General features: G+C 36.1%; 1 protein-coding gene across 1 annotated transcript in view; it reads right to left on the bottom strand.

The window, feature by feature from the left end:
* SOX6 (SRY-box transcription factor 6) overlaps window positions 1-25,307 on the bottom strand; it is a 623,498-nt gene that overhangs the window by 123,603 nt on the left and 474,588 nt on the right. The window contains exon 9 of the mRNA XM_060157776.1: window positions 11,554-11,674. Within this exon, the coding sequence (XP_060013759.1) occupies window positions 11,554-11,674 (121 nt within the window). The remainder of the gene's footprint in view (window positions 1-11,553; window positions 11,675-25,307) is intronic.

The raw sequence follows: 25,307 nt of genomic DNA, 5'->3' as shown, positions 1-25,307 counted from the left end.
TTCAAAAATATTGAAGAGGAAACACTTCCTAACTCTGAGGTAATGAGGCCAGTGTAAACTTGATAACAAAGCCAGATAAAGACATCACAGGAAAAGAAAATTATAGACCAATATTCTGTATGAATATTAAAATCCTCAACAAAATATTGAATCCAACAGCATATCAAAAGGATTATTCACCATGACAAAGTAGGATTTATCCCAGGAATGCAAGGGTGGTTCAACATTAAAAATAAAAAATCAATGCAATACATAACATTAATAGAACAATGGGAGAAAAACCCACATGATCATCTCAATTGATGCAGAAAAGGCATTTGACAAAATCCAACATCTTTTCATGATAAAAATTCTCAGACAAAACTAGGAATAGAGGGAAAGTTCATCAACATGATAAAGGGTATTTATGAAAAACCCACAGCTAACATCACACTCAGTGGTAAAAGACTGAAAGCTTTTCTACTAAGATCGGGGACAATTATACCCACTTTCACTGTTGCTATACAACACTGTCCTAGAAGTTCTAGTTAGTACTAGAAAGAAAGAAAGAAAGAAAGAAGAGAGAGAGGGAGGAAGGGAGGGAAGGAGGGAGGGAGGGGATAAGGAAGGAAGGGAGGAAGGGAGAAAGAAAGAGGAAAACAGGTAAAACTAGGTAAACAGGTAAAAATAGGTAAAACTATGTCTATTTGCATATGAAGTGGTCCTATATGTAGAAAATTCCAAAGAATTCATAAGAAAGCTACAAGAGCTAATAAATAAATTCAGCAGTTTCAGGGTAGAAGATTAACACACAAAAATCAACTGTGTTTCTATATACTAGCAATGAACAATCCAAAAGGAAGTTAAGAAAGCAATTCTACTTACAATAGCATCTAAAAGAATCAAATACTTAGGAATAAACTTAACTAAAGAGGCAAAGACTTGTACACTGAAAAACTATAAAACATTTCTGAAAGAAATTTTTAAAGATCTAAATAAATAGAAAGGCATCCATGTTCATAGACAGGAAGACTTCACATTGTTAAGATCAACAAAGCAATCTACAGACTCAGTGAAATCTCTACCAAAATTCCAACCATCTTTTTTTACAGAAATGGAAGCCAATCCTCAAATTTATATGGAATTGCATGGGGCCCCAATAGCCCAAACAATTTTGAAAAAGACAAATAAAGTTGGAAGACTCATACTTTCTGATTTCAAAATTTACTACAAAGTTAGAGTAATTAAAACAGTATGATACTGGCATAAGAACAGATATATAGACTAATGAAACAGAATAGAGAGCCCAGAAATAAACCCTTACATATAGTTAATTGATTTTTTACAAGGGTACCAAGACCATTCATTGGGGAAAAGACATCTTTTCAACAAATGGTGCTGGAAAAACTGATATCCACATGCAAAAGAATGAAGTTGGACCCTTAATTTATACCATATATAAAAATTAACTGGAATGGATCAAAGACCTAAACTTAAGTACTAAAACTATAAAACTCTTAGAAGAAAACATAGGAGTAAATCTTTGGATTTGGCAATGATTTCATGGATATGACAGCAAAAGCACAGGCAACAAAAGAAAAAATAGATAAATCAGACTTCATCAAAATTAAACAATTTTGTGCATCAAAGGATACTATCGAGTAAGTGAAAAGACGACCTACAAAATGAGAAAAAAAACTTGCAAATCATATATTTGATACAGGATTAATATCTAGAATATATAAGAACTCCTGAAACTCAATAAAGACAAAACAAACAACCCAATTCAAAAATAGGCAATGTACTTAGACATTTCCAAAGAAGATATACAAATTTCCAATAGGCACGTGAAAAGATGCTCAAAATCATTAATCATCAGGGAAATGAAAAACAAAACCACAGTGAGATACCACTTCGCATCTACTAGGATGGCTATAATTTTTTTTAAAAAATGGAAAATAACAAGTATTGGTTAGGATATAAAGAAATTGCAACACTCTTGCATTACTGGTGGGAATGTAAAAGGTGCAGCCCGTATAGAAATCAGTTTAATGGCATCTCAAAGGGCTAAACATAGAACTACCATATGATACAACAATTCCATTCCTACGTGTATATCTAAAAGAACTGCAAGCAGGGACACAAACAGGTATTTGTATACCAATGTTCACAGTAGCATTATTCACAATAGCCAAAATGTGGAAACAACAGAAATATCCATCAACAGATGAATGGATAAACAAACAAATATATAGACGTAGACATATATATACAATGGGATATTATTCAGCCATAAAAAAGAATGGACTTTTGATACATACTACAATATAGATGGACCTTGAAAACATTATGCTTAGTGAAATAAGACAGATGCAGAGGGACAAATATTGTATGATTCCATTTATATGAAGTACCTAGAATAGGCAAATTCATATAGAAAAATAGTAAAATAGAGGTTACCAGGGATTCAGGGTAGGAGGATAGGGAGAGTTATTGTTTAATGGCCACAGAGTTTTTGTTGGAGATGATTGAAAGTTTGTGGTATAGATAACGGTAATGGTTACAAAAAACTGCAAATGTATTAATATCACTGAGTTGTACATTGAAAAATGGTTAAAATAATAAATATTATTTTATGTATATTTTACCACAATTTTTTTCTTAAAGAAACAGCAGGTCTACTAGTAAAATTGCTTTTGGTCATCAGGCAGAGAGACAATATATCTCAGTCAAAAGCTCGGTTTTGGGACCACATTTCTAATGGATAAGAATGCAGTTTAATGTAGTTAAATTTACTTAGTTTCATGGTCAGACTTTATCCCCAAACATAGTGTTTTAGAATTTTCAAATAACTTTCATACATTTTAACAAATTTAATCTTCACACCCATGCTGAGCAGCGGACAACTCATGACATATTTTTTTAGATGACAAAAATGAGAGGCTCAGCGAGGTTAAGTGATATGCTCAAGTAAGAATTAAATAAAATAATGTAAAATATTTAACACAGTGTTTGGCACAAAGTAATTATTCAATAAACTTTAGCTGTTATCATATTATAAATAGTAAGTAAGTGTAGGAGTCATGAGCAGGCAGACATCCTACTCCTAGGATCTCCTGGGAAACTTTAAGGGTGCTACTCCAGCAGCAATCATTTTAAAAATCCCAACTACACGAAGTCCATGGGTCAGCTGCATCATCCCTGGCACACAAAGGATGCTATCCAGTGTTTTTATTTTACAGTCAATTCAATCACTCTGATATATACATTGGCAGCTACGAAAGAGGCTTAATCTTTTAGTTTTCTCAGTCATAGGTACTCAATTGTATTCATCTCACCCTGGATTGCTGTATCTCTCAGCATCATGATGTGAAAGAGCAAAGCAACCAAACTTCTCTGGTTTATGTTCTGGGCACTGATAAGTTCCTTTTTAGAAAGATGTCTCTAATTAGAGAACCAGTTTTTTTTTTTAAATAGGTGGGGTTTAATTAGGGATTACAACTCAATAAAAGAATTTCAGCAGAGATTATTTTGATAGATGTTCCCCTGAAACTGTACAATCCCCGTCAGCAACATGCCTCCTCAGCAACTCACCGGAGTGGGAGAGCTTGCTTGGTGTTCACTACCCATGGGGCCCTGAAATGTCCAGAATAATGGGTCAAATTATCTGAAGAGGAGAAGGTTGATAGCCCTAAATATATTTGTTTAGAATGTACTAATATGGACTCAGAAACAGTCAACTTTAACAGGAAACATCAGCCCAAGGTGGTCCTTGCTTTCTGGAAATGAAGATAATTATTCAATCAGTTGAAGGCACAAACACTATGGAATTGTTTCAGGTTATGGGAAGGTGAAAAAAGAGCAAAAAGAGAGCCATTTATTTTGTAATTCATTAAAAACCAATGTAGCACTTATTCTTCTTCTTGCTTAGGGGATCAAACTATAAAGTTACACCACCATTTCAAGGCTTTTATATGTGACAACACTACTCCTCTAAAATTTCAGTCATTGTCTCACAAGTGAAATTATAGCTACAGCTCAGTTTGGGGCAAAAAAGTTTTCCTTGTCCAGACACCAGTCAAACAGTATTCTCCTTTCCCAGTTTCTGTGAATGACAAGAACACTGCATAGACTGTCTCCTAAGTATGGAATGTCTCTCCCAGTAGCATATGAACATATAATTTTAATCCTTTTAAAGTATAATTTTTATATACAATAAAACCTGAATTAGCCAAAGTATTTAAGAATTTAGAGTTCTGGTTAATTCAGTTCTCTGACATAACTTAGGGGTCGCCAGATAATAACTTTTTTACCAGGCTTGCTTGTGATTAAAAATCATCGTACATGTCCAAATCCACTGTCCTGCCCTAAACAACAGGTTTTAGCCAACATAATCAAATCCAGCTTTGCTACCCCAAGACACTACTCTATGCTTCACAGATGCTGTTCAGCTGGGGTAACTCGCTACTGCACAATATTGCCTCAATGTCTAGATTCTCCTTACTTACATACTGCAATCTCAGTGATACTGTGTGAGAAGACATTTTATAAAATGGTCCAAACTCACTGACTATATAACAATATCTTCCCCATAAAAAACAGTATTATTCCCCCAGACCAAACAAATGAAGAGGAAATAGGCAGTCGATCTAAAAAAGAATTCAAAATAATGAAAGTAAAGATGATCCAAAATCTTGGAAATAGAATGGAGAAAATATAAGAAACGTTTAACAAAGAACTAGAAGAACTAAAGAGAAAACAAACAATGATGAACAACACAATAAACGAAATTAAAAATTCTCTAGAAGGAATCAATAGTAGAATAACTGAGGCAGAAGAACGGATAAGTGACCTGGAAGATAAAATAATGGAAATAACTACCACAGAGAAGAATAAGGAAAAAAAAATGAAAACAATTGAGGACAGTCTCAGAGACCTCTGGGACAACATTAAATGCACGAACATTCGAATTATAGGGGTCCCCGAAGAAGAAGAGAAAAAAAAAGGGACTGAGAAAATATTTGAAGACATCATAGTTGGAAACATCCCTAATATGGGAAACAAAATAGTCAATCAAGTCCAGGAAGCACAGAGAGTCCCATACAGGATAGATCCAAGGAGAAACACACCAAGACACATATTAATCAAACTATCAAAAATTAAATACAAAGAAAAAATATTAAAAGGGAAAAGCAACAAATAACATACAAGGGAATCCCCATCAGGTTACCAGCTGATCTTTCAGCAGAAACTCTGCAAGCCAGAAGGGAGTGGCAGGACATATTTAAAGTGATGAAAGGGGAAAACCTACAACCAAGGTTACCCTACCCAGCAAGGATCGCATTCAGATTCAACTCAACCGAGAAATTAAAACCTTTACAGACAAGGAAAAGCTAAGAGAATTCAGCACCACCAAACCAGCTTTACAACAAATGCTAAAGGAACTTCTCTAGAGAAGGAGGAAACACAAGAGAAGGAAAAGACCTACAATAACAAACCCCAAACAGTTAAGAACATGGTAATAGGAACATACATATTGATAATTACCTTAAATGTAAATGGATTAAATGCTCCAACCAAAAGACAGACTGTCTGAATGGCTACAAAAACAAGACCCATATATATGCTGTCTACAAGAGACCCACTTCAGACCTAGGGACACATACAGACTGCAAGTGAGGGGATGGAAAAAGATATTCCATGCAAATGGAAATCAAAAGAAAGCTGGAGTAGCCATTCTCATATCAGACAAAATAGACTTTAAAAAAAGACTATTACAAGAGACAAAGAAGGACACTACATAATGATCGAGGGATCAATCCAAGAAGAAGATAAAACAGTTGTAAATATTTATGCACCCAATATAGGAGCACCTCAGTACATAAGGATAATGCTAAAAGTCATAAAAGGGGAAATTGACAGTAACACAATCATAGTAGGGGACTTTAACACCCCACTTTCACCAATTGACAGATCATCCAAAATGAAAATAAATAAGGAAACACAAGCTTTAAATGATACATTAAACAAGATGTACTTAATTGATATTTACAGGACATTCCATCCAAAAACAACAGAATACACTCTCTTCTCAAGTGCTCATGGAACATTCTCCAGGACAGATCATATCTTGGGTCACAAATCAAGCCTCAATAAATTTAAGAAAACTGAAATCATATTAAGTATCTTTTTCAACCACAGCACTATGAGACTAGATATCAATTACAGGAAAAAAACTGTAAAAAATACAAACACATGGAGGCTAAACAATACACCAGTTAATAACCAAGAGATCACTGAAGAAATCAAAGAGGAAATCAAAAATTACCTAGAAACAAATGACAATGAAAACACGATGACCCAAAACCTATGGGACGCAGAAAAACCAGTTCTAAGAGTGAAGTTTATAACAATATAATCCTACCTCAAGAAACAAGAAACATCTCAAATAAACAACCTAACCTTACACCTAAAGCAATTACAGAAAGAAGAACAAGAAAACCCCAAAGTTGGCAGAAGGAAAGAAGTCATAAAGATCAGATCAGAAATAAATAAAAAAGAAATAAAGGAAACAACAGCAAAGATCAATAAAACTAAAAGCTGGTTCTTTGAGAAGATTAACAAAATTGATAAAGCATTAGCCAGACTCATCAAGAAAAAAAGGAAGAAGACTCAAATCAACAGAATAAGAAATGAAAAAGGAGAAGTAACAACTGACACTGCAGAAATACAAAGGATCATGAGAGATTACTACAAGCAACTATATGCCAATAAAATGGAAAACCTGGAAAAAATGGACAAATTCTTAGAAAAGCACAACCTTCCAAGACTGAAGCAGGAAGAAATAGAAAATATAAACAGACCCATCACAAGCACTGAAATTGAGACTGTGATTAAAAATCTTCCAACAAACAAAAGCCCAGGACCAGATGGCTTCACAGGCGAATTCTATCAAACATTTAGAAAAGAGCTAACACCTATCCTTCTCAAATTCTTCCATAATATAGCAGAGGAGGAACACTCCCAAACTCATTCTACGAGACCACCATCATCCTGATACCAAAACCAGACAAAGATCTAACCAAAAAGGAAACTACAGGCCAGTATCACTGATGAACATGGATGGAAAAATCCTCAACAAAATATTAGCAAACAGAATCCAACAGCACAATAAAATGATCATACACCACAATTAAGTGGGGTTTACCCCAGGAATGCAAGGATTCTTCAATATACGCAAATCAATCAATGTGATAAACCATATTAACAAATTGAAGGAGAAAAACCTTACGATCATCTCAATAGATGCAGAAAAAGCTTTCGACAAAATTCAACACGGATTTATGATAAAAACCCTCCAGAAAGTAGGCATGGAGGGAACTTACCTCAACATAATAAAGGCTGTATATGACAAACCCACAGCCAACATCATTATCAATGGTGAAAAACTGAAACCATTTCACTAAGATCAGGAACAAGACAAGGTTGCCTACTCTCACAACTATTATTCAACATAGTCATGAAAGTTTTAGCCCCAACAATAAGAGAAGATAAAGAAATAAAAGGAATCCAAATCAGAAAAGAAGTAATACTGTCACTATTTGCAGATGGCATGATACTATATATAGAGAATCTTGAAGATGCTACCAGAAAACTACTAGAGCTAAGCAATGAATTTGGTAAAGTAGCAGGATACAAAATTAATGCTCAGAAATCTCTTGCAGTCCTATACACTAACAATAAAAAATCTGAAAGAGAAATTAAGGAAACACTCCCATTTACCACTGCAACAAGAAGAATAAAATACCTAGGAAAAAACCTACCTAAGGAGACAAAAGACCTGTATGCCGAAAACTATAAGACACTGGTGAAAGAAATTAAAGATGATACAAACAGATGGAGAAATATACCATGTTCTTGGATTGGAAGAATCAACATTGTGAAAATGACTATACTACCCAAAGCCATCTACAGATTCAATGCAATCCCTAACAAACTACCAATGGCATTTTTCACAGAACTAGAACAAAAAAATTCACAATTTGAATGGAAACACAAAAGACCCCGAATAGCCAAAGCAATCTTGAGAAAGAAAAACGGAGCTGGAGGAATCAGGCTCCCTGACTTCAGACCATACTACAAAGCTACAATAATCAATACAGCATGGTACTGGCACAAAAACAGAAATATAGATCAATGGAACAGGACAGAAAGCCTAGAGATAAACCCAGGCACATACGGTAAGCTTACCTTTGAAAAAGGAGGCAAGAGTACACAATGGAGAAAAGACAGCCTCTTCAATAAGTGGTGCTGGGAAAACTGGACAGCTACATGTAAAAGAATGAAATTAGAACACTCCCTAACACTATACACAAAAATAAACTCAGAATGGATTAAAGACCTAAATGTAAGACCAGACACTATAAATCTCTTAGAGGAAAACATAGGCAGAATACTCTATGACATAAATCACAGAGTAATGGAAATAAAAACAAAACTAAACAAATGGGACCTAATGAAACTTAAAAGCTTTTGCACAGCAAAGGAAGCTATAAACAAGACAAAAAGACAACCTTAGAATGGGATAAAATATTTGCAAACGAAGCAACGGACAAAGGATTAATCTCCAAAATATACAAACAGCTCACGCAGCTCAATATCAAAAAAACAAACAACCCAATCCAAAACTGAGCAGAAGACCTAAATAGACATTCCTCCAAAGAAGGTATACACGTTGCCAACAAACACATGAAAGGATGCTCAACATCACTAATCATTAGAGAAATGTAAATCAAAAACTACAACGAGGTCTCACCTCAAACCAGTCAGAATGGCCATCATCAAAAAATCTACAAACAGGGCTTCCCTGGCGGCGCAGTGGTTGAGAGTCCGCCTGCTGATGCAGGGGACACGGGTTCATGCCCCGGTCCGGGAGGATCTCACATGCCGCGGAGCGGCTGGGCCCGTGAGCCATGCCCGCTGAGCCTGCGCATGCGGAGCCTGTGCTCCGCAACGGGAGAGGCCACATCAGTGAGAGGCCCGCGTACCGCAAAAAAAAAAAAAATCTACAAACAATAAATGCTGGAGAGGGTGTGGAGAAAAGGCAACCCTCTTGCACTGTTGGTGGGAATGTAAACTGATACAGCCACTATGCAGAACAAAATGGAAGTTCTTAAAAAACTAAAAATAGAACTACCATATGACCCAGCAATCCCAGTACTGTACATGTACCCCGACAAAACCATAATTCAAAAAGAGTCATGTACCACAATATTCACTGCAGCTCTATTTACAATAGCCAGGACATGGATGCAACCTAAGTGTCCCTCGACAGATGAATGGATAAAAAAGATGTGTCACATATATACAATGGAATATTACTCAGCCTTTAAAAGAAACGAAATTGAGTTATTTGTAGTGAGCTGGATGGACCTAGAGTCTGTCATACAGAGTGAAGTAAGTCTGAAAGAGAAAAACAAATACTGTATGCTAACACATATATATGGAATCTAAAAAAAAAAAAAAGGTTCTGAAGAACCTACGGGCAGGACAGGAATAAAGACGTAGACGTAGAGAATGGACTTGAGGGCACAGGGAGGGCGAAGGGTAAGCTGGGATGAAGTGAGAGGGTGGCATGGAAATATATATACACCACCAAATGTAAAATAGATAGCTAGTGGAAAGCAGCTGCATAGCATAGGGAGATCAGCTGGGTGTTTTGTGTCCACCTAGAGGGGTGGGATAGGGAGGTGGGAGGGAGACACAAGAGGGAGGAGATATGGGGATATATGTATATGTATAGCTGACTCACTTTGTTATACATCAGAAACTAACATACCATTGTAAAGTAATTATACTGCAATACAGATGTTAGAAAACAAGAAAACAGTATTATCGTCTTAACAAAGTTACATAACATGTCAATTATGTTGATATCTGTGTCTAGAAGAAAATAAGGCCCATAACCTGATTTTGAAATATGGAGAATTTTAAATTTAAAAACATGGAAATTAAATCGTTTCCACATACAGTTCATTTAAAAGGATTCCAAAACTGGTGTAGGGATAACAACTCAGATTCAGGTTAAACCAGTAAACTTAGTTTACACCAACATTCTGAAGGAAGTCAAGGTGAAGAAAGTTCAAAACTACTTATAGAGATCAGAGAAGAAGTGAACCACTGCACTGACAGAAAGATATTCTCTGACCAAATATTATCCTGTCCTTAATATGGATACTAATTTCACAGAATATAACTTGCTCTAAAAATTCTGCTCTAGAAAAATCAACTTTTAACTTTGAGTAACACAATTTTCTTTCACTGTGGTATCCAAAAACCGTTGTTACTCCTAGTTTTGACTGCTTTATAGCTGAGGAATTTTGAAAGTCAGTCCTTAAATTAGCCAATCGCTTAAGATCTCTATTCTTTGAATAATTTGGGTTGTGACACAGACATCTTTCCTTTCCTCACAAGGAAGGGGGTTTTCTACCAAAAGCATAAGAGTAATTGATGGCAAAAAATAGATGTTAAACCCCACTAGGTTTGTTTTTATGCTATTTAGTAACATTCCTTACAGAGAATTTTAGTAAAGTGATTTATACTTTATTATTGCTTTAAGCATATTAAAATACCTTTGTTCACTTTATAAACCCATACACAAAGAAACCGCTGCAGTCAGATTTGTTGCACTCAGACTGGGTGGTTAATATAATCAGGTTAATATGTTAAAAAGAACTTGACACAGAAATTATTAATGAGTAGAACAAGGTCACTACTTCTGAGCTGAGGTCAGTTACAAAGAATGCACAAATGAAATTCAGGTTGACTTTTTATTTACTTGACTATCTTCTTACATTGGATGCCTTTGGCAACATATCTTTAAACATTTAAAGCCCTGTTTACAAGGATGCTCTGAAAGAAGCTTCAAACCATTATGCCCCTAATTGAATTCCCCAGGAGTCCAGTAAACTCAGAGGAATAAAGAAAAATCATAACATTTGCTAAATCATCTCAAAACATACTTCACTGCAAGGTTATGTGTCCTGTTTTTTGCGGTTCAAAGATGAATAAGAAAATACAACTGACTTCTTCATTATTTAGGCTAAAATCAAAAAGAATTTTACCTATTAGTAGCAAGCTAATTAAATCAGTCTAGTTTTAACTCTTCTTCCAAGAGAAATCAGACAACAAACAATAATAGCATTTTATACTGTATGCGACCACTCTCCTAGAGTATAAAAGCTCTCAGGAGGAGCAAAGTATCTTTAACCAAAGACAATTATTCACAGTAAAGGTATGAGAGAGAGCTGACAAAAATTTGTAGTCCTGAGGGAAAGTAGCATTTTATCTGTGAATTCAGAACAAACTCAAGTGGAAGAAGAGAAAGTAAAAGTTTTTAGCAACCAATTCGTTTATTAACATGCCCCCTTCACAATTCTAATTTTACTTTAAAATAGCTTTTATGATCTTTTTATTCATAGTTCCTTCATATGCTTCTGTGCTTGTTGTGATTACTAAGCAAAAACATATGTATCTTAGCATTCCCAAAAGAATGTGAAATCCCTTTCTACTTACCTGGTTTGTATGTTATTCCAGGGGGGAAGAGGAATCCCTGTTGGGCAGCAGCAGCTGCTGCCAGGGTCCGCTGGTCATGTGGAAAAATTGGGATCATGAGCGGAGGCATGTGACCCTGAACCTGCTAAACAGAAGAGAGCCTATGATCAGACAGAGAGCAAATGTATGCCAAGGAGTATTAGTTTTTCACCCATGGTGGTGTGCTGGTACCCAAACAGCACACAAAAGTGGTACCCACTTTTAACCTCATTCCAAATCTGCTCCCTGAGAAAAATTCAGGCTAAATTCACCAAATCCCTTTCAGATTCCACTGGTACACCAAGGACATAACCTCATTGTGAATTTGCCTCATCCCTGCTTCCACTAAATTATAGTTACTGGTTATCTTTTATCTTGACTTTTTTTCCTTTTATTTTCTTTCTTTTTTTAAAACAAAGAACTAGAAGAAATGTTTTCTTCTGTCACCTTACAATGTTGAAAGGTTTTGCCCTTTCACCTGCTTTGCATTCTGTACTTTATTTTGAAAATAGTACTTAGTATCTTTGGTCAGAAAGTAATGTCTAATTTTTATATATTCCAAAAGCTGCAGCTCCCCAGTTTAGGTATCTTATTTCAAAGCCTCGCTGCATTATGTTAAACGTATAGCTCTTCAGATTTAAAGCTACTACATCTTGGCTCCCAATTAAACTAATATTCTTTGCCATCCACACCTCAATGTAACACATAAATTGCTTGTCTGGCTAAGCAGTTTTACAGCTTTATGCACTACCATGTAGCTGAGTAATTATGGAGTTGTATTCAGAGAGCACTTCATAATAAATCCTACTATATCAAATTTCATTTGACCTCCATAAATGTATCAAAGAGCACAAAAATGCAAAACAGAAAATCTTCACTCTATATCAGCATTTGTATTCCATATAAAGAAAATAAGAACTATGACAGAATCATGTCTGTGAAAATCACATTTTAATTTCCTAGCTCCCTCCCTTACTCTATGCATGCTGCCCTGATTCCAATAGCATCACAGGAAGGTTCTGTGCTGGCTTTTAGGGCATGATTTTATAAATTAAACTATAGGACTTTTGTTATTTAAAGATCAAAACTAGGATGTACTAAGAGAAATGATCTTTAAGTTCAAACTGGGTCTTTGCCCTCCTTACTAGTATAAAAGATCTGCATTATATCCTGTTTAAGATACAAACCTTTCCCAGTAATTCTACCAACCCCAAACTCTTCCCCCATTTAAATTCCTAAATCTTCTCTTTAGGCAAAATTCCATATACTGGCTGATGACCCTGTTTAAATAGCACCAACTTGCCTTGTCCTGTCCCTGTTCCCTCCACAGCCAGGGACATATTGCAAAAATGTTCCTGTGTAGGTCTAAGAGGTTTCATTTACCAACAGTTTCTCTCTAGGGAAAGCCCTAAGATGTGGGTTAATAAAGGGCAAGCAAAAAATAAACACTTTACAGTATTTTTCAGAATTCATTTCTCAGGAAAATCAACTTATAATAAAAAGGTCTTTGTGCAATTACTACCTTGCCATTGGGGCGTGAAAGAAACTAGCTTTGGGCAGCTATTTCTTCCATTTTAGCTGAGGTAAGCCCAAGTTTTGTACATTAGAGTACCAACTTAGCCTGCTTAAACTGGAGCTGATCCCCTAGCGCCCAGGTCTCGCCTTTAACCCTGAAGAAAAGCACTAGGTTTGCTGTTCAACTCCAGCTTGTTGTGACCTGATGCAAACCTGAGATGTCAAAGATGACAGCGCTGTTCTATGTCAGAAAATTAAAAAATGATATTTTTGTGGGTGACTATTGTGCAGTGCAAGAGTATATCAAAGGAAATCACTTCATTTACTTCTAGAAATATAGTCCTAGCATGTACCCAGAACACAGCACAGATGCTTCACATTCTAAAGAAAGGAAACAAGAAACTGAGGAGTCTAGGTATCAAATTTATTTATTCTTTCCTTCTTTCATTTAACAAACATTTATTAAGTTATTATTATGTGTGGATCTTGAAAAGTAACTGGAAAAATGGGGGCTATTTTGCTTGGGAGAGAGAAGATATATGCTTATGTTCAAATATTTGAAAGAATTATGTATGGAAGAAGAACCAGATTAAGTCTGAGCAGTTACAAAGGGCAGATCTAGGCTCAAAAGAAAGAGATTTTAGGGAAGTTGAATGCAAAGAATTTTCTAATAATGAGCTATTCAATAATCACTGTGATTAAAGAGGTCGTGTGTGCCATTTCCCAAGAGGTGGTCAAGTAAAGGCTGTATACTCATCTGTTAGAGATGCTTTAAAGGATATGCATAACTAAAACCCTGATTAGATAATGACCTATAGTGCCTTTTCAACTTTATAATTCTATGATTGTTTAAAAATCAACATTAGGAAGATAATGGCATATAGTCATTCCTTTACTCATTCATTCAACACATATTTTTATTCAGTATCTACTATGCCTACAAAGGCTTTGTTGTCAAACGAATCTGAGCTTAAATCTGTACACTGCCATTTCTATGGCTGTGTGATCTTGAGCAGTTACTTAGCCTTCCTGAGTCTATTTCCTCATGTAAAAACCAAAGCTAATGATACTACCTTACATGGTTGTTGTGAGGATTAAATAAACAAGAAAAGTAATGCTTGTGGCACAGTGACTGGCATATAATAGGCACTAAGTAAATGTTAGATCCTTGCTTTTCTCTTATATAGTTTGCAATTCAGTACTAGAAAATTATCAAATTACTGATAAAACAAGAAACAGTGGATCTTAACCCATAACTCTACTTCAAAAAAAGAAAACATGAGCCAAATAAATAATTCAGTTTGGCAGGCAGAGGCTTGTTTGTTCTTAGCAGACCCATGCCTCACAGAGCATTATTCCATCCCAAATATCCAGAAGACCAAGAAAAAGAAGGTGGGATTAAAAAGCTCATTTGAAGATGTAATTTGGGATCTTTAGTGTTATTCATTAAACAGCATCTTCGAATGAAAACATAATTTTATTTTTACATTGGTGCCCAAGCTCTTCAGATCTTAAGACAACATAAAGGGATCAATGGCAATTAGGCATCAGACCTTAATTATTGAAACTTGGTGTCTGAAGATATTTCCTTTGTAATTAGCAACGCACATGAGATAATTAAGTAGGCCACCTAAGGTCATTTTTTTTAAAACTTTTTATTTTATGTTGGAGTATAGCTGATTAACAATGTTGTGATAGTTTCAGGTGCACAGCAAAGCAAGTCAGCCATACATATACATGTATCCATTCTCCCCCAGACTCCCCTCCCATCCAGGCTGCCACATAACATTGTGCAGAGTTCCCTGTGCTATATAGTAGGTCCTAAGGTCATTTTTAATGCCAAAGAGCTGCAGGTGCTTCATATTAACAAAAGCTGTAAGAATTTAGGGAAGCTCTTTTCTGTCCATCACCCTCTACAAGGTAGGATATTTTAGAAAGTTTCAATGTTAACTATTAGGTAAGACGCAGTTTCAACAAACTGAGGGACAAAGTAAATAAGGAGGGGGACAGAAGGCATTGTGAAAGCAATGATAATGATGGAATCACAGAGTTGAAATGGAGCTTAGAGTTTATCTAACCTAGTAGTTCTCGAAGTGTGGTACCTGACCAGCAGCATCTAACTTCAAAAAGCAAATTATCAGACTCCACCCCAGACCTATGAATCAGAAACTCTGGAGGTTGGGTCCAACAGTCCAAAATTTAGACTAAAATTTAATCCAGAGAAGTGATTCTCAAACTTCTATGGACTTCAGAATCAACCAAAGGGCTTATTAAAACAAAAATTGTTCAACCCCACACTCAGAGTCCCTGAATCAGTAGATCTGAGGGGGAAACCTGAGAGTGTACTGTTCTAACAAGTTCCCAGGTGAAGCTCATTAGTGCTGTTGGTCCGGGGACCATTCTCTGAGAATCACTAATCCAATTCAAACCTCACAATTTACACATAGGGAACCAGGTGGCTTAGAGAAGGTAAGGCTCTCACTGTCATAGGCAGTGTGGAGGTCACACTGCCTATAACAGAGCTGGATCTAGAATGCAGAACTGCTAACCACCCTGTCCAGTGCTTTTTCCATTATATCACATGGACTTCATTGATAGAAAAGAGAGAAATCATGTGTGTACACTCTTTGTATAGAGAAAATCTGGGGGGCTGCAACTGAAAATAATTTTATATTTCAGAGGTGTGTCTCTGGAGGTGACTGGGAGTATAGATATTATGTTGTTCAGTTTTAGTCTGTTCCTTCTCTCTTATTTTATACCCAGAATATTTGATCTCGAATCTATTGTCATTAATTCCAGTTAATTCATTAGCAATAATCATTTAGCTCCAAATGATAAAGTTGCCCTTAACTCATTTTAAGTAAAATAATAATATGAAAACTCAAAATGCCCTTTATTAAATACAAGCCAAAGTATCCGGTAGCCATTTAGAACATAGGCTGAGAGATGATGAAAAGCTCCTCTTTTATCTCTAATTACAGAAATTATCATCGTCATCATCATCATCACAGCAACTAATATGTTCCAGTATTTCCTATATGTCAAGCACTGGGAAGTGATTCACATGCTCTATCTCATTTAATTCTCAAAACTTTGTGAGGTACCTACTGTTATTATCCTCATTTATTTAATGACAAAGACAAAACCACGAGAGGTTAGGTAACTTAGTCAATTAAAAAGTGGTAGAGCCAAGATTCAAGGGCAGGTATGTCAGGCTCAAAGTCTATACTTTTAAGTGCTATATTATATTAATCATAAAGTCATCTTTTGCTAAACAGACCTAAATGAGATAAGGAATATAATTCTTTGTGATAACAATTATTTGATTGAAAGTCTTATAAATATAATTGTAAATTTACATGTGGCTGTAACAAATAATACAGAAAGATCCCATGTTCACTTAACTCAGTTTCCCCCAATGGTAACATCTTGAAAAATTATAGAACAATATTACAACCAGGGCACTGACATTGATACAATCCAAAAATCTTATTCAGATTTCACCAGTGGGATACCATTTAAAAGAAATTATGTGTCTTAAAAACTAGCAAGGGGGCTTCCCTGGTGGTGCAGTGGTTGAGAGTCCGCCTGCCGATGCAGGGGACACGGGTTCGTGCCCTGGTCCGGGAAGATCCCACATGCTGCGGAGCGGCTGGGCCCGTGAGTCATGGCTGCTGGGCCTGCGCGTCCGGAGCCTGTGCTCCACAACGGGAGAGGCCACAACAGTAAGAGGCCTGCGTACCGCAAAAAAAAACAACAAAAAAACCTAGCAAGGGTAATGAAGGTCTATGAATACTTACGACTGCTATCTTTCATACAAAGCTCACCAGTATGACCCAGTGCAAATAATGTGAGTGGAAATCATGAATTAAAGCAACAATTTCTCCTTTCATAGCTTGCCATTTATTTTACTTACTGGAATATTGGTTGAAGGTGGGACAAAAATGGAAAGCAAGGGCAAGGTGTGGGGGAGAGGTAAGGAAAGAGGGCTTGGTGGCCACACAAGAATCACATAAATATCCAAAATATTTTTCTTCTATGGAAGTTGTGAATTAAGTTTACTGCACTGCATGTCAGTGCCTAAGGCAGATAAAGAATTTTGAAAATACAGAAAAGCCCCACCCTGCTCTGAAGAATGTAAGCCTGCCTTTCCTCTTCCTTCCCATCATCCTATTTTCCCATTTGGTGACGTGCCAGGAAAGGCAGTCACATTGTAAACAGCAACCTTCAAAAATATTTTACTGAAGAACAAGAAATAATAGAATTCCCCTCACTCCATCAAAGAGTGACCAGTCTCCACATGTCTTTTCCAGGAAGTTATCAAAATTTCAAATAGCATCTTTTTTTCTTGAAAGTGTAGTTTTCCCTTAGCCCAAATTCAGAGATTCTTTAATTATCCCATAAGTAAAAGTAAAACTGATTTTGTTAATATAAAGAGTAAAACAATATGACCAAAAATAATCTCTGAGCATGAAACTGCATTATTTTTATTGCTTTGGAAGTTAGCACTAACTGGGTATGTAAGTTGAATGACTAATGAGAAACCAGGAACCCCATCATAGGTGAAGCCTAGTCAGTGCATCAGGAAAGAAACAAACTGTATCCCCTAAAGCACAACTGTCCATTAATTCTAAACTTCCACAATCCCAGACCAAAGCATTTCCCTTCTGCAGAGGGTAGGGAACACATTCTTGATCAAATAGGCTACATGCCCAGAAATTTTAATTGCTACGGTGTTCCTCACATCTTTCAGACAATCAAGACAGCAGCAGATGCATGTGAAACACTTAGGTTCTGACTCTTCCTATTCATAAAACAGCATTGTTGCATCAACACTTATGCCCTTTGTTTTCTCTGTGCTAAGTTGTTGATGATGCCATTTTTTGCCATCTGCCCCAGAGCTTCATTAAAGATACATGAATGGGCTAACTGGCCTGATATCTTGTGAGGAACAGGTGCTATTGTTTGTCCCTGAAGACTTGCACTAAAGATATGACTCAGAATACTTGAGAAAGAGCATCTGCAGCAGTCAGTCAGAGGGCAACTTGGCAGAGACCTGGCTACGTGCTAATATGCAGAGTGACACTCGGGGGTTCATTTTCTTTCATGAGGATTATTTAACTTTTCCTAGTGATAGGAAATAAGTATTTATTGAAAATCATGAACATATTAATGTCTATTACTAAGTTAAACACAGTGAGCAAGTGAAGATCTTTTTAATGCCTTATTTCTAGAAAATCATTCCTCATGTGATTTAATTGGATAAAGCTTCTTTAATCTGTTGGAAGGAATGTTTCCAACATTTGTAAATCATGACAGAGGGAGGGAAAGACAGAGACAGAAAATACAGAGAGAGAAAGAGCCATCAGAGAGGGAGAGGCAGGGCATACAAACAGAAAGGGGCGGGGGTAGGGGTGTGGGTGGAATTTCCTTAAAGGCCCTATTCTTTATTGCAAAGAATAGCTGAGTCATTTGCATAACGTGTTACCATTATAAAAGCTGCAGTGTCTAGAGTGAAAGAAATAAAGTCCCCAGAACCTTACATGAAAAGCCTTCAAGGTCATGGAGGTATCTTCTTACTGCCAAAAAATGCATGCCAGATCTCAGTTAATTCTGGAGAGTTAGGAGGGAAAAGGTCTCATTTGATAGGATAAATTAGTGCTTTAACACAAACCTTTTAGTTTCAAAACTTTTTTTTTTTTTTGTCGAAAATGTTAAGACTCTGCTTTGCCCTGACTTAAAAAGCAAAATAATGCCGTGGTCAACATTTTGAACTTCTCTTGGTTGACCATAGTTTGAAGTATACTAAGGAACTTTGTATACAGCCTACCTGACTATTCTCTAATTGTTTCAATTCATTAATCATCTCTCACCAAGTAAACTGAGTGTCCTGAATGGCTTGTGACATTTATATTTCTATACACCCCATTGTTCTTATCACAGGGCTAAGAATATAGTAGGCATTTTGTGTCAACTAATCAACGTGAGAACCATCAAGGACTTAAGAACTGGTTTTCTGAGCACTAATTTCCATAGGGTAGTATTATTGTTAATACAACTGCAAAAAGTATAGAGCTGTAGTTGTTCTCATTAAAGAAGAGAATTCAAGAATGACTTTTAAATAAATCTTGATATCACTTTGTCTGCTTTTCATTTGTCTTATTTAGCAAATCTCTGGCTGCTATAGCTAGTGGAGGATTGCAAATCCTTGCTTGTAGGGAATCCAGCTAGCTCTAGCAGGAGAATAATCACACTGAAATTTTATCAGGAGCAATTCTGGGACACAAATTTTCTGAGTATTTAAGAACACAGAGTCCAATCTTCCCAGATATTTTCCACCAACATCCAATGGATAAACATTGTACAAATAATGTAAGAAAAATATCCTGTAACTAGTGGGAAGCAGCCGCACAGCACAGGGAGATCAGTTCTGTGCTTTGTGACCACCTAGAGGGGTGGGATAGGGAGGGTGGGAGGGAGACGCAAGAGGGAGGGGATATGGGGATATATATATATATGAATAGCTGATTCACTTTGTGATACAGCAGAAACTAACACACCATTATAAAGCAATTATACTCCAATAAAGATGTTTAAAAAACTGCTGTTTTGTTTGTTTTTGTTTGTTTGTTGAAGACAAGATGTTTTCTCTCTCTCAAACTCCCACAAGGATAATATACAAAACACTTTGTTACCATTGTTAACGTTCATCTTTAATATAATTCAGTTTCTTCCTAGAATTTTGTATATTGCTGCCACCACTCTTTTCAAAATCTTCACTAAAGGGCTAGGAAAAACCCTGAAAAGGTAGAACAAACTCAAGATATTGCAGTTTAAAGGCATCCTTTTTAAAAACTCAGGCTTTAGTCTTTCAAAGTCATATGTTTTAGTTTGAACATTAATGAAGAACTAACTTTACGTTTGTAATATGTATTTTTCTGTATGTATATTCTACTTAAATGAAAAGTTAATTTTAAGAAAAATGGAAAATAGCTTCAGTAGTTTACTTGTCTTTACTAATTTACACTATTAAATATATCTAATAAAATATCTAAAATATTCATAGGAAAAATGGAGACGATACGTATTGTCACTAGCTTCACTATGTCCCCACCCTCACTACCAAGAGTAACACATGGAAGCAAAGCAACTCCTTTTTTAGGTTGGTCTTTCAGAAAGCTATTTCAAATCCACTTCACAGTCTAGTACTTTCCAGCTCCCTTCCTTGGTTACGCAGGAGAGAAATGATCATTGAGAGTAGGAGTACAATGGCTCCATTTATCAGGTCAATAGCACATTTAAAAAATCTCCTTTAGGTATATATTCAGAGAGAAATGTTAATGGCCCTGAAAGGGCCAGTCCTGTCCTTTGTGTTAACACCTTTTTATATTCTCAGCATACTGTATACACTCCGTTCTATTTGTATTTTCTAAAATGGACAAATATCTCATTAATCCACCAGGATCATCAGTAGTCAAACGTCACTACTTTATCTCTCATTCATTTGTACATGTTCTGCTTAAATATTGAATTTTCAAAGAAAAGAACATGGATTTAGTACTAAGGTAATCATGATTCCTAGCATCTCTTACTTATTTGTCTCCTTACTCCTTGAAATAAAGAGCTCCACACATACAAAATGACCTCTTAGGCCTCTAAGAGGCATGCTACTCTGTAAGGGAAGTCAGTAGTGCCTGTCTTCATTCAACTATTCAACAGCCTTTCACTGAGCACCTAGCACCATCTGCCCGGTACTATGCTGGGCACTAGGAATAAAAGGATGCCTAAGAGAAGTCCATAGCTTTGTTTTATCAGGTAGCAGTGTTACGTTTGTCTTCACTTACATAGCAGTAGAAATCATCCAGTTTGTCAGCTTACTTTGGAATAGGGTCAACAGAGAAAGGAAAGATTTGCTTAAAAAGGAAAATAAATTACAACAAAAATTCCATTACGTATCTTTCCATAGTCTTCCTATAGTCTAAAACCAAGAAAAATTTTGAGAGTATTTATGAGGACAAAAGTCAGATTCCTTCATAAAATGGATGACAAATGTTAATTAAATGTGTTTAAATTATCTTACTATGCTTTAAGAAACTCTCACCAGGAGGGAAGTAGTATGTCCTGGCCATAAAGAAATTAATAAAACATGTTATGCAAAAGTAAAATTTATGGTTCATTTGGAATTAGATATGTACCACCTTTTCAATCCATACAAATGCATAATCTTGTCAATTAAATATTATTGTTAAGGTCTAGTAGTATGTTAAAATCACTTTAAAGTGCAACTAAGGAAAATTCGTGTGTGTTTATTACTCCTTAAGGATCTATTAGTGGGTATTTTATTCAGATTCGTGCTGTAAAATCTGCATAAACTCAGCATATTGTTATCCCCATGTGTGCATTTGTTTGGTTAAAGCAGAACAGCAAATCTCAATTTTTGCAACTTCTGAAAAAGTCAAGAGAACTAAAACAGTCTTAATTTTAATCAGATACAAACAGTTATCACTACAGAAGTGAAGAGTTGACTATTATGCAAATAGTCTCAGTTAGTCGTCACCAGGCCATCACAGAAGACTGAGCTAGTCAATTATTTTAGGTATTTCCAAAGACTAGTGAAGATGAATGTTTCTTATTCCACCCTGTCTTATTTCCACAGAAGTATGAAACATATTAGAGACTAATGATTGTTTTTCTCAGATGGAAACCCCATTAAATACACAATGATCAAAGTGTTTTGCCAAGATGGAAATTAATTTTTTTTAATTCTGCATAAATGCCACATAAATATAGTAACATTTGTGAAGAATGTGGCATTCCTTTGTTTCTAACAACCAAATTCAGATATAAAGCTTTCACAAACTTTTGACCTGTAATGAAGGCAATCTGGCTTTTACCCTTGAAGTATTTTACACAGCCTTATTCTGTTACCAATGACCAGAGTTCAATTATTAAATTCCTCCTCCAGAAATGCAGGTTTACCTCTTAAACTACAGGTTTTGTTAAAATTATGCACAAGCAACTTAAAGGCAGGGACTTTGTATCTTAGTAAAAATCCCTCTCTTGCACAGAGTAGGGACTCAACAAATATTTGTAACATAAATGCATTAAAGAACTTTCATTGTTATTTTAAAACTAAGCTACAATAATTTTGATAATTTTTACATCTTCTGAATCAATTTGAAGTCCTGTTATCATTTGAAATCCTCAAATCGAGGCAATAGAAATATACCTCTGCTTCAAACATACTTCATTACAGCGATCTTTTCTTTTGGCACGCCACAGTCTGACTTTGAAGTCCACTAGTTGGTAAGAAAATATAAAAATTGATTTTGTTCATTTATTTGAAGATATTTTTAATGACTGAGCTCTCCTAGTATATCTGTTAAAATTCTTCTATAGTATAATTTAGAGATGCCTCTAAGCTTCTTTAATAATTTCATCATCAGTTATAATCCTGAACCGACGGAAATAAGCTGTTCTCATCAGAAGAGCCAGAAATACAGTTTTCCAAAATAATTTTTAAAATGTTTGTTTTATCACAGTGGGCTGGTTATGCAATATAGAATGAATGACAGAAAAACATTTAAGCATCACCTATCGTGCAGAGAAGAAACAGTTTCTTTCTTAAGCTAGAAGGGCTAAGAAACATAAACTCTGAACAGAACATAAATAAGATGTCTAAACTATTGACAGCTGGGTCCCAGCCATGGCAAGATAACCCTCCCTGGAAATATCAGTGAGAGACCTTGCCCGTATATGTTCAGGGGGGCAGGATGCAGAGAGGTAAAGTAAGGTGATCTTTATAGGAAATAAACACTGAGTAAAGGCATAAATAGTGACTATAGCCACAAATCAAATAGCCTTCAGGTGTTTACTCTTTATTATACTCTAGCCCTTTTAGAGCAAAAAGTTAATAACATGGAACTTTAATTCATTTTGGAATGTAATCTACAACTCTTGCCCTCAGCATACACACTTACACACATACACACACTCACACATACTTCTACACTTGCTATGCCAACTAAATGCACAAGTATGTCAACACTGAAGCTGGTATAAGGATAAGCTAACATGTGGATTCAAAAAGAGCAATTTTATTTTTATATTTTAATTTCATAATATGTTCATATTAAATAACTTAGATACAATAAAGCAATGTTCCTATTAAAGAAGGTAAGGTCCAAACTCCCTAGCCTGGGCTGGCAGTGAAATCACTCTATAACATATTCTTAACAAACCTCTCAAACCTCTTTCCTACTACCCTTTATCCTCTTTCTCCTCTTGCTTTCAATAGCTTCTAAGTTTCTGTGCATGACGCTTTTCTCACTTACCATGTAGAATGATCTTTCCTTTCCCCTTTGCCATCCCAAACCTGACCTACCGTTCAAAGTGCAGCTCAAAACTCCTCTATGAAAGTTCCCCAGGTATAAATTTCTTTCCCTCTGTCAAAATTTACACTGCATACACTGTGTTGAATTATTTAATGGTTTTCAGTTCAATATTTGACACCATTCTAGGCACTGGGGACACAGAAGTAGAGAAAATTTCCTACCATTATCTCCTAGGGAAGACAGACAACGTACAAATGAATGTAATATGTATGTATGTGTCTGTATACACACACCCATGAGCAAATATATATTAAATATAATAAATGCCAGTTGATAATAGATGCTATGAGGAAAAATAAAGTTAAGATAATGAGATAGAGTATGAGGGGTAGAGGGTGGGAAGCAGGAGGTAGTCAGTAGGGAGTAGAAAGGACTATTTGGGATAGTGGTGGTCAAAAAAGGCTTCTCTGAGGAGACAATATAGCTCAGGGTTAAATGAACTGAAGTTGCATGAGATCTGATTTAGGTTTATAAAGATCACTCTGGTGGCTGTGAGAAAATTTGACTTTATTAGGGCCAGAATGAAAGCTGAGAGACCAGTTTAGAAACTACCTCAACAGTCCAAAAGTGGGGATAACAGTGAACTTTTTCCATTTTATATATCTCTCTGCTCAAGCAGAAGGAAGACATCTTGCAGACAGATTCTTAGCACGCTACTAGGACAGTGCCTCCAAATATGAAAGGCAAAATGTCATTATCTGACTGATTATCTGACTGATTAACTGACTGACTAAAACAGACCTGTCCAGTGATTTCATGAGACAAGAAGCATAGCATTTTCAAGTTTCAAGCACTTGCACCTTTTTATGCCCATAGGGGAGAAGAGTATAAGAAATTAAAACCTAAGTGGCTACTGCTGAATCACTATTAATTCTTTTCCCCAAATAGTATGTCTGAATAAAATTTTAAGCAGCCGAGAAGCTTACTGACAAAAACTAAAAATGTAAATCCTTAATTCAGTCTCTGTGTGGGAAAAATAGGAGTATTTTAAATGACATTCAAGCTACCTATGAGAAAAAAAAATCAACTGTTAGTAAAGATCAGAAGAGTAGAAAATTTAATATATGCAAACTGGCTCAAAACACTGATTAAATTAAACTTCTCTTGCTTTTTCTTTTTTGGTAGTTGAGACTAATGTTATATTTGCCAAATGAAATGGAATTTACAATACAGAGTCAGATGCTGCAGCAATTCACCTCAAATAATATTCTTTGCTGTTACAAAGAACAATAGGCCAACAGCATAATTTGAATGATTAGTAATAACTCATGTAATCACAGCTGAAAGGGAATAGAAACTCAAGCCCAAAACGAAACAAAACGGTCCACTCAGGTCAATTAAAAAAAAAACAGAACTCAAAATGGAAAATTATCATATTGAATTTTCCACACATGCTTTTTTTTTTTGTGGTACGCGGGCCTCTCACTGTTGTGGCCTCTCCCGTTGCGGAGCACAGGCTCCGGACGCACAGGCTCCGGACGCACAGGCTCAGCGGCCATGGCTCACGAGCCCAGCCGCTCCGTGGCATGTGGGATCTTCCCGGACTGGGGCACGAACCCGTGTACCCTGCATCGGCAGGCGGACTCTCAACCACTGTGCCACCAGGGAAGCCCCCCCAACTTGACCAATTTTAAGACAGTTCAACTTAACTTTATAAATTTCTGTGGGTAAGAAAGTGAAACAAGGAGAGAAAGAGAACCGCCTTTGCATCCCCCGCCCCCACAAAAAAGAAAAATATATGTCCCATGATATGTGAGTCACATGGTAAAGTATCTATCCATAGATTTAATTTTTGACTTTAGCTTGGGTTAAAACTTGAATGCCTAA

This window comes from Lagenorhynchus albirostris, chromosome 9 (genome assembly GCF_949774975.1).
Source record: "Lagenorhynchus albirostris chromosome 9, mLagAlb1.1, whole genome shotgun sequence".
NCBI classification, from domain to species: Eukaryota; Metazoa; Chordata; class Mammalia; order Artiodactyla; family Delphinidae; genus Lagenorhynchus; species Lagenorhynchus albirostris.
This window is presented reverse-complemented; position numbering and strand designations above follow the sequence as displayed.